The sequence below is a fragment of the Arvicanthis niloticus genome, chromosome 10 (genome assembly GCF_011762505.2).
Source record: "Arvicanthis niloticus isolate mArvNil1 chromosome 10, mArvNil1.pat.X, whole genome shotgun sequence".
In the NCBI taxonomy this organism is placed as follows: domain Eukaryota; kingdom Metazoa; phylum Chordata; class Mammalia; order Rodentia; family Muridae; genus Arvicanthis; species Arvicanthis niloticus.
The window spans coordinates 73,608,702-73,619,968 of NC_047667.1; the positions used below are offsets into that span (position 1 = coordinate 73,608,702).

At 46.2% G+C, this 11,267-nt stretch overlaps 1 protein-coding gene across 1 annotated transcript in view; it reads left to right on the plus strand.

Moving 5' to 3' along the window:
* Bcl2 (BCL2 apoptosis regulator) overlaps positions 1-10,990 on the plus strand; it is a 168,686-nt gene extending 157,696 nt beyond the window's left edge. The window contains exon 3 of the mRNA XM_034513402.2: positions 5,709-10,990. Coding sequence (XP_034369293.1) covers positions 5,709-5,843 — 135 coding nt within the window. The 3' untranslated portion in view covers positions 5,844-10,990. The remainder of the gene's footprint in view (positions 1-5,708) is intronic.
* The last annotated feature ends 277 nt before the right edge of the window (positions 10,991-11,267 follow it).

Sequence of the window (11,267 nt, forward strand, 5' to 3'; positions counted from 1 at the left end):
TAGTAAGATCCATGCACATCATACTTTCTTAAATAGTACAATAACATAAACTGATATTCTCCCCCAAATAATAACGTGTTGTAAATCCAAAGCTACATAGGATCACATTCCAGGAAGGGCTCTGGCCAAAGGGAGAAAGTTGAATTCCAGAAGTGAAATGGAGAGAGAGCCTTCTCCAGGGCCACGGCTCTAGGACACAGGTTACTGAGGGCAGAGTGGATGGAACCCCCTAAGAAAAAGCTACTGTGGCTTAAATGTAAAACACCCCCCACAAACTCGTCTGTTTGAGCACTTTGTCTCCAGTGGGTGGTGCTGTTTTGGGAGGTCGTAGAACCTTTGGGAGGTCATAGAGGCGGGGCTTATCAGGAGTGGAGGCGGGCCTCCAAAGTTCTAACCCAGCCCACTCCCTGCAGTCAGCTATGCTTCCTGTTCTGCCAGGCTGTTAGCAGACAGCATCACACTTCTGCCACCGTGCCTTCCCCATTAGGAGGGACAGCATCCTCAACTCATGAATCCAAAGAAATCCATCTTCTCATCTAGCCAAGTAACAGCACACCAACAAGGCAGCGGACACCAGTGCCTCCCCCTGAGGCTTTGCAGCATGCTGTGAGTCTCCTGACCAGGACCCTGCAGGATCAGTAGGCCTACATGCACGAAAAGCTTTGAGTGGACTGAGAAGACTCATGCCCATTAAAGCTACCGTGCGTTTTTAGAATGTTACCAAGAAACTATACGACAGAGACAAATCATATTTAAAGGCTCTTTAGTGCCTTCCACAAAATCGTCTTTGGTGTCAAAATGAACAAGCAGGCTGATGATGAGTTGCCAAGGCTGGGTATCAGTCAGCCTCTTTTGTTATGAACCTGGTGAATGGAGGGACATAGCTGTTACTTTATACCTGTTTCCGTGTGTGCCTTTCATATCTCCCTGTGCAGGGAGGGACCTGAGCCACAGGTGGATGGGCTGCTTCCCTGCAGGGTTTGCATAGCTGGTGCACATCACCAGCTTGCATCTGTGCTTCTCCCAGCTCATATCTCACCCAGCCAAGTCAAGTGGTAGGTGAGCCAAGGAACCCTTCAAGTTCCTGCCCAGAGGCTTTGGCCACCTCCGGATGTGAGACTCCTGAGGTGGCTGGGTATGTCTGAGTACCCTTTGACCTGATACCCTTTGACCAGCCTTCTGGCACAGAGACCTTTGCAAATGGCTTTCAGACTGTTCTGCTCAAGAAACGAGGCACTCTTCACATTTTCCATCTTGCACCCTCTTGGCTCCTGAGACCCAGCAGCTCATTTGCATCCTACCTAAATTTTCATAGCAAAATCTACCCCAAACTTCTCTGGCCCAAGCCGTTGCGGGCAGGCAAGTTTTATTGTTGTTGTGTTTGGGTTTCTCATCTCCTGTCCTTTGTCCAGCAGTCTTCAAGTTACAACCAAATGATGCTTAGATTAGGTTTCGCTGTATGCGTGTCTTTGGCCTATGCTTCAAAGAACCCTGCCTTCTGGGCCCAGAGCCTCTCCAAGATTGAGCCGCATTGACTGGGCAATGGGGACTCTGAGGAAGCAGAGTGGCACTTCTCATGCCTCTCCAGTGCGCTCCTCCCCAGCAGAGGCCATGCAGCTGTGTGGCCTTCAGCTCCGTGTTCACACGCTGTTTTTTCCTTTCCTTTTCCCTCAGACCTGAAATCAGTATTTTGGGAGAATGGGGAAGGCCGGAGAAGCAAAAGTCCCAGGGAACAGATGCAAGCAAGCCACTGACAAAGCTAGCCTTTTCTGCAGAGGGAACCCTCAGGGCCCGTTTAGTACAAGTGGCTGCAGAGGAAATCCTGCTCAGCCAAACGAGAAAGGAAATGGAGTCACTTCCTCAACAGCTGCTTTACTCAGGTAGAAAAAAAGCCCTCACTTCCTCGTGAGTGCGCGCTTCTGCTTTTGCTCAGAGCCAAACCTGATGTCAAGACAATCACAGCTTCCTCGTCCTCAGGGAGCACTTCCGGGCTCTCCCCGATGGCTTGTGCTCTTGCTGCCGCCTTTCCGCCCTTCTCTCACTGGCATCCCCTTGAGCCCAGCAGTTTAATATCAGCAAACAGACAATGGTGGAAGCGAGTCGCATGTCTCCTACCATGCAGAAGCACCAGGCTTCCGCATGTCTACCTGAATGGCCAGACGTAGCCTTGTTCTGTGTAACAAAGATGTCAGTGACCTTGATCATTGTGCATTTACTTGTAGAGAACATTGTATAAATGTGTCTTTCTAGTGTGGGTCAGACACTACAGGTCTCTCTGATGGAGGGCAAGTGGTCAGATACCCAGGATACCTGCCTCGTGGAGGTTCACAGGGAATGAAGGGGGAAGTGATGCCATGCTTAGCAGTCGTGCAGCATAGAAGCTGACTAGCAAGTAGATGGTGTGCGGGGCCCTTGTGACCCGCCTGAGCATCCTTCCTAAGGGAAGGATCTGGAGGTGGCAGCAAAGAACATCGAGTTTTCTTTAACTTGGTCTTTCTTTGGCCTTCCCGAGTTCTTTCTCTTAAAGATGTCCATTAGATTGGGTTTTGAAGTCCTACTGTGTAATGAAAGAAATCGGCTTATTCCACTAATGTGTGTTTGCCAAATGGCTAGTGGGTGACAGACACCTGCTCCAGGGACCAGAGTTTCAGTTCAGAGCCTACAAGGGTCCCTTTGCACTTTGTAATTGCAGAGGGCAGAGCTTTGGGGTCTTGTGCAAACTGCAGGGATCGAATGATTCACCACCGCCCCGTCCTACAAACCAATGGACTAGTCATCTAACCTGCACAAGCAGACACGGCTACTCCCACTTCTGTCTTCAGAACGAAAGCTGGCCCCCTAGGGAGCTGGACAGCAGCTTCCATGCAGAAGCAAATGGGCATAACCAGAAGAAGGCACAGACAGGTGGAGCTGTGCAGAGCTACCAAAGGGAAAGCTGGAGGCCAGACAACGGCACATGTGGCTATCACTGTGTTTGCTCCCTGCAGGACTACACACATGATTTCAAGGACTGTGTGCTACTCTTCACAGCTACTGATTGTATGACCATGGGGACGTAAATAAGGTTAGGGGTTGGATAATTTGCTTAAGGCCACAAATTGATAAATTTTCAGAGCAGAGGCATCATCCAGATCCTTGAGCAAGTTCAGAGGCCTTTCTAGACACTCAGGGTTTCAAATCTCCACTCCCACTCTTTTAGCCAGGAGGTAATAAGTTAGCTCACCTGACTCTCAGAAAGCTGTTTTTCTTTATACACTTGGGAAATGGCCCTTGGGATGCTGTCTGAGACTGCTGGTGAGGAGAAGGGGTGAAGGCATGAAGGGATTACCAGCTCCAGGAAGAGAGGGGTCAGGGGGAGATACTTCTTCAGTCCCCTAGCTCTATGTACTAAGCAACCTGGGAAGAAACTACTCTCCCCATCCCCAGAATGATCTCTGCTTCTGCCACTTTCTCAGAATGACTGGGAAAGCTCATATGACCAATGGCTTAATTTGTTTTAGATTTTGCCACAGAGAACTGAAGGAATTCAAGGACCAACCTGACCCTCTCAGTGGAAAGCTGAATTATAAACAGTCCGGGATCAAAGGTGCCCTGAAGAACTAAGATATTTTTGACTGGGCCTTCAGGGGCCCACACACTCTTGCCTATGAAAAAGATGGGAGATGACCACCGGATGTGGCAGCTGTCTTTCTGCTACCTCCACCTGTCAGGTGGTCCCTGCCCGTGCACAGGGAAGGCTACTTCCTCAGGAATCATCAGGGTGGAACCTGACCTGTGACTGAGAGATCTGTGCACACGTTTCACTTGTACCCTTTGCCTTCTGTTCTGGAACTCAATTTTAGACAACCCCAACAGTAGGGACATAAAAAGGAATCATCTGCGCCCCCTCCTGGCAAGATTTAATCTAGCCCCACCAGAGCTACCCAGCATTTGCTTGGGGTCAGCAACACTGTCCATTGCTAATGTGGCCAACATCATTGATGTTCACTTGGGCTGTTTGTTCTTCTGTGGCCCTTGGTTTTAACTGTGTCCTGTAAAGTAGACCTTCTCAGCCTCCGGGCCATTTGGTATCTGGATCTGAGTCACCTTTCCTAGTGGAAGCTGCCCAGGCCTTATGGGATGGTGACAGCCCTGATAGCTACCCACTGCCGACAATAGCTCCTCATTCGCCTCAAATGATAAGGACCAGATATTTTCAAACATCCCTGGGGGACAAGATGGTCCTTCATATGAACCACAGCCTAAACCATGGCCACTCTGCAAACGTGGCCGCTTTTGGTCAGGAGGCTGCCATGAGGGTCCAAGGGCAGTCCAGCACAGTCCCTTCATAATTACTGATAACAACGTCGATGGCATTGTCAGTAGAGTTCTGGGAATTTATTCTTTTAAAAACAAATGGCTATACACCTTATGCACAAAAGAATATCATAGTATTGTTACAATTCAGCGTGAAACAAATGTTGCTTATAGGATCCGCTACAGGATACTATGCACTCATGAAAAATAGCCGTGTCGATAATTAGCGAAGTGAGCAGCTCCTTCAGTCATGCTTTTAGCCTCCCCTTTAAGACGACTTCAGGATCCTCAGAGGCAATTACATGCAGAAGGAACAGATTAATAAGCACGTGGGGAAAGTAGGCCAAACTCAAAACAATGTAAGGGCTGAGGAAACGGCTCCTCTCGTAAAGCACTTACTTCGAAAGCATGAAGATATGCTTTTTGTTTGGTTGGTTGTTTGGTTGGTTTGGTTTTTCGAGACAGGGTTTCTCTGTGTAGCTGTGGCTGTCCTGAAACTCACTCTGTAGACCAGGCTAGCCTTGAACTCAGAAATCCACCTGCCTCTGCCTCCCAAGTGATGGGATTAAAGGTATGTGCCACCACTACCCTGCAAAGAGATGCTTTTAATTCCCTGCATTGTGTGAAAAGCTAGGTGTGGTGGCACCTAGCCAGAATCCCAGTGCCAGGGAGGGCAGAGCAAAGGGCATTGGCTTGGATCTGGGTTCGAATCCTGGCTCTACCACTTCCTGCACACATTCCTTAACCCCTAACTAATCCCCTGCTCAACGAATTCCTACAAGTAAGCTAGACTGATTCTCCATCAGAACTGCAGCCTGCAATCGGGGCCGTCATACCTGGCCCTTCTCACTCCCTCACAACTCCCCTGTGACTGACAGTCTGTTGCAACAGGCAGGTGAGGTTGCCATCTTCTGAACAAGAAGAACTAAAATGATTTTGTAAGATTGATATGAAAAATAAGATAATGTATGTTAGGTGTCTAGTACAGTCCCTAGGATACAGCAAGCACACAATAAAGAAAGATGTGTGAGAGACATTGCCTGAACTACGCTTTATTGTTTTTATGATGGCCATGCAAGCAAAAAAAAAAAAAAAAAAAAAAAAAAAATTGCAAAGCTGTCAGTTTTCCCTTGTCTTTCCTAAGCTGGCCTGAATGAACACTTTCCATTCATTGCCTTCCATGATATCACTTGGGGTGAGCCCTGTTTCACAAGGGCTTTGTACAGTAAGAGCTTCTAGTTCACTTTATGTCATTACCTCCAAAGAGTAGGTTTGTTTTCCCCTCTGATGTCGGTTACCTGGCATGCTGAGGCACATGGTGCCCTGCCTCTGCCCTGCTGCTGGGGAGGGCTCCTGAGATCTCTTGATGGCTAATGTTTTCTCTTTGTCCTTCTTTCTCTCTCCCTCTGCAGGATGCCTTTGTGGAACTATATGGCCCCAGTATGCGGCCTCTGTTTGATTTCTCCTGGCTGTCTCTGAAGACCCTGCTCAGCCTGGCCCTGGTGGGGGCCTGCATCACTCTGGGGGCATACCTGGGCCACAAGTGAGGTCAACAGACCTGTCCCAAACAAATATGCAAAAGGTTCACAGAAGCAGTAGAAATTATATGCATTATCAATGATATACCATGAAACAAAGTTGTGATCTTTTTTTAAAGCAGAGTACACACACAGACACACACACCACACCACACCACACACACACACACACACACACACACACATACACACACACATACACACCACAAACACCACATTCAGGCAAATGGTCGAATCAGCTATTAACTGCCAAAGGGAAATATCATTTATTTTTTACATTATTTAGGGAAAAAAAGATTTATTTATTTAAGACAGTTCCACTGAAACTCCAGGCTTTGAAAACCCTACCAGGAATTGCCAAGAAGCATGTGTGGCTCCACCTGCCGGCCTGTGCCTGTGGTCATGAATCTATTTTCCATATTGGCCAAACTGGCCCACCATCTAAAGAGCAAAAGGCGCAGGACCGTGACTGGTGCGGAAGCCTGCAGTCTGGCTGCTAGAAGCTGTGGAGAAGGCTTCAATGTCATCTCTATCCACTGGCCCTGGGGGCCAGAATGCTGGAAGGGGCAGGTGCCTACAAGAAAGCCTGGTCTTCCTTGGACTGGAGAGAGGACTTTTGTGTATGACTCATATGGTACATATCCAGTCAGAGGACAAAGGCTGGAAACTCCAGATGGACTTGGTACCCGCTGAGACTTCCCTACTGAAAGACAGTGATGGGAAAATGCCCTTAATCCATAGGAAATTATTTTTTTAAGCTACCAATTGTGCCGAGAAGCATTTTAGCAGTTTATACAATATCATCCAGTACCTTAAGCCCTGACGTAGATAATCATATATTTTGGATACACACACTCCTCCAATACTCACTCTGTCTGAGGAGGAAACAGAAGCTTCTGGATTCCAGGAAGTGGATGTGTGACGACTTCTTCAGCATCAGGAAGAATGGGGTCACCTAGCGCTTCAGGCAGCCACAAGTGCCTGCCTGAAGGGCAGACCATCATCTGCAGAACCTCCCTGTGGCTAAGCAACTCGTCCTGGGCAGCCTGCCCTGAGTGCGGCCCTCACCAGCCTCCTCACAGGGTTTGGAACAGAGTGGCTGGTCTCTGAGTGTCTGGAAGCTCTCAGAGATCAGACTTGCCCAGTAAGAAAGAGCAATATTGAGACTCACTTACTGGGGCCTGCTACCCTCAGGCCTTCCAGGCTGGGCCTGTCTGGAGCAGGAGAACTGCTCCTCCTAAGACACTTGCCACTGTAGAGAGGAGAAAGCAGGCTCAGGGCCTGTCCTGCCAGAGGGCGTAATGAAGGCAGAGACCCCCACCTCACAAGAGAAGAAGCCCGTGGCCCTTAGGCAGCCACAGGTTCCTGCTGGCTGTGCTCTGCCACCCTTGAGGCAAGGCTTTAAGTTACTTTGGCCATAAAACCTAAGGAAGCACTGAAGCAAGGTTCATGGAGTCCATGACCCATGTCTATGGATTTACATGCAAAACATTATCTTGTAGTTTGGTTTTATTTGAAAATCTGACAGAGGGAGAGAATAAAAAGTTTCAGGTATGTATAGAATGTGGAGATTATCTGTACATCCTGGGGCCAAAAGAAAAAAAAAAGACGGAAAATTATAGAGGAATAACAGAAGAAGTGAAATCTCCAACTAATGAGATTTCCCAAGTTTAGAATTAGCATGGGGATATTTGTGGAGTAACTTTGGGGCATTATCACACCCTGTACCATTCATCTGTATTAACGTTGGAATGTACTTCATTCAATGTTTATTACTGTGGTTGATATTTCAAAAGCTGCTTTCAAAAAGAATTCATGCATCTCAGCAATGTTTAAGTTGTATTTAGTTATGACCTCTAGAATGTTTGTTAGTTACACAAACAAAAGAGATACTTTTTCCATTTGAGGTATTTGTCTCTTGATTCTTCAAAAGCATTTCTGAAAAGGTGGGAACAGCCTGAGAGAGATTCTAGGGGCTCAAGAAGCTGGGTTTGCTGTTCCCTCTGCTGTGTTGTTGGAGCTTGCCCTCTGCCTGGACAGACCCTAGGATTGCTCGTTGAGATGGATATAGCCGTTGCCCACTCAACCTTGTTTCTTCAAAGTTTACTCGCCCCTGGACAGTTCAGCATTTAACTTGTTACCTAGGATTACAGGCATGTTTGGTTAAACCCATGGCATTCATTCAGTTAGAAATCCAGATGGGAAACAGAGTAAAGAGTTAGGATCTGGCTATGGCAGCTGGGCCTTCAGAGAGTTGCTTTGTGTGGCCTGTTGAGAATAGATGTATCAGGAGTCCTCTTATCCACCCTCCCCCAGGCCTGCTTCCCCCTGCAGAGAGAGAGAGAGAGAGAGAGAGAGAGAGAGAGAGAGAGAGAGAGAGAGAGAGAGAGAGCCAGACCTCCCCAGTAGGTCTCAGAGAACAAGATGATCAGAACTTTTCAAGTTATTCTAATTTTTAAGCAAAATATTATCCTGTGAAAGGTTTACATTCTCCACAAGGTGAATACTAGCCAACCCTGTGCTGCTGTCCTGCCAAGACCATTGTAGTGGAGGAGTCTGCAGTACACACCAAGTGTCCGGCTCCTTCAAGCTGCTTTTTGAAGTTACGATGAAGAACACAGACATTTTAAATATAAAACCTGTTTCTCTTCTGTTTTTGTTGTTATTGTTTGAACTTGGATTTGTAGAGTATCTGAAAAAAACTGTACATACATTTAAAAAAAAGAAGAAGAAGAGGAAGAAGAAGCTCACAGGAGTCCTTCAGGTGTGGGATTTTGTTTTCTGATTTGAATGGCAAATTCGCCCAGTCACTGGACCCCAGCACTGGACAGTATTGGGGCTGCACTTGCGATAAAAGCAGTTGGTGGTGCATTTTTTTTCTTGTTAAAAACACGTTAGAGGCGAAGAGTGTATATAGAAGCCTTGACTAGCCTTTTTCTTCCTCCTTTTTTTTTTTTTTTTTTTAATCTCAATTATTTTGCAGTCAGGCAACAGAGAGCCATCTGCATGTAGTTCATATTTGAGAAGGGTTTTATACCTGAATCTCACCTCCTCTGTAAGCTTTGACATCTCCTCTCCATCAATCAAAACCAAGCAGACATAGAAGTGGGCTGAGAGACTCAGAGAACCGTTGAGAAGAGCGGCCCAGTGCCTTCCATAGCCCCAGTGCTCACCCGGGCGCTCTGAAAGAGAGATGGAGAGAAACGGAGAGGTTCATCCCCAGTGTTTCCTCAGGGGCTGAACTTGTGTGCAGGCTTGAGATTTCCACGAGAACCACAGTTAAGGGAACACTTTCATGTAGTTCAAGTAAAACCCTCCATCCTGCCCAGCTTGCTTGTCTCTGCATGTTCGGGTGTGGCCTTTATTCATACATACATTTTTTCCATGGGCACATACTTATTTATTACATCTAAGAGCCTTGCTGTGTCTAGGAACGGGGAAGCAGGGTTTAGGAAGTGCTCACAAACCCAGAGGGATTATAATAGCCAGGACTGAATGTAGATAATGGGGCAGTACCCACACGTGTAGGTCCCACACTGAATAGAATAGGCAGAATTGTGAATACTCTGTGTTTGTAATCGAACCTAGACTAAAACAAGTCATAAATGTAAGCGTCAACGCTAACTGTGCTTTGAAGGTGGTGGGTGTCTCTATACCTCCTTATCACTTACGGTTAGAAATGTACACCTACCCTATCAGGAACAAATAACAGGAAAAGGCTGAAATACAAGCCAGTCTAAGGAAATGAGGGAGCCATTGAAGTTCTATTCTGATCTTATTCTATGGTGTCTATTGCAGCTCAGACAAATATGGTCACACACTTTTTAAGACATACAATTCTACATTGTCGGGCCCATGAAGGCTCTAATCTGATCTGTGCTGTTGCCCAATTTGAATCTTTCAGGGATTTTTCTATGCCATTATTATAAGGACAGAGGACATTTGTTATGAGGTGAGAGAGGGAGAGGAAGAATTCTTAACGAGTAGAGCATTCCCCAGATGGACCAGGGTGTGAAGGTCTTCAGTGAACTCAAACTGTGAGGAATGAGGGACCTTTACGGGGGTCAACGTTATGTTCATCTGAAGGCTTTCTGCATTCTTGCTTCTGCAAGACCGTTTTTAAGCTCTATTGTACATTTAGATTCCAAGGACATTGACATAGTTCAAAGTCTGGCTTAAACATGGTCATGCAATAGCATATGTTTCAAGTTGGATACGGCTAATGAGTATTTCAACAGTAAGTTTGACTTTTTAACCAATGGGATATTTAAACAACAGCCTTCCAGTTGGTAGGGACATCTGTTTCTCACTGTTTATTATACACAATGTAGAAAAAAATTAGATAAGATTGAATTAAGTAAAACATTGAGAGACCGAATTAGGTAAACAATTGTGGTGGCCTTTTAGCCTCAGCCAGGGAATTATTCAATCCTCAGTAGACATCTGTGCACTGTGCATCTCACTGGACATGAAGAAAACCAGGTAGAGAACAGATGCTGCCTGAGCGTTTCATCCTGGATACCCAAGAAGAATAACCTAAACCTAAAGCCAGTGTTCTGTGCACCAAGCCCAGTACAAAAGACAAAAACAGTCATGGGAAACGGAAAAGCTAGCTGATTGGAAATCCTGGGAATGTTAAATGTGCCGGCCATGAGGCTGTGTCTCAATGCCCGTACCTTCCTACTTGGGAACCTCCAGATGGCTCCCTTCATGAAATCCTCCCCTCCAAGATAACATCTGAAGGATTGATGGCAGATTCAGTTTCCTTTAGGAGACACTTTCCTTTGGAGAGGAGGGTTCTTTGTTAAAATATCTTCTTAGGTTTTCAACTAAGCTTTGCTTTGGCTTCAGTTATATTGGGGTTATTTCTAAGTAAAGTAATGTACAAATGAGTGTTTTGTATTGAAAGCTTTGTTACCAAGATTTTCATACTTTTGTCCATGGGCTGCTTTTAAGGTTGAGACTTAGGTGTGGCTGATACCTATAGCACTGTACATACAAAAATATATAAATGTGCTTGGCGTAGTTACGGTAAAGTAAGTCTCCAGTTGGCTACGGTTACATATAATGGCACTTTGTTTGTGTTGTTAGAAAACGTTACATTGCCTTTAACTCCCCATGTCTGTCGGAAGAAAAATAAAGTACAGTGTGCAGCATGTGTTGTTCTCTGGAACTCTTTATAACATGCTACCGTGGCTGCACCGGCCATTCATCATTATCCAAGAAGCCTTTGGCAAACCTTCCTAACAAGCCACAAGGACCATCGTGAACACGTTCTAACGAAGGCCTGGGAGAACAGGCTAAGGGATTGCCTTACAGGTGAAATTACCTCTGAAGGAACACTTTGTTTCTTGGTTGCTAGTCACCTGTACTGGTTCAGGATGGACCAGCCATGAATCCCATTGCCTGAGAGAATTCATATTGCTATTTGGT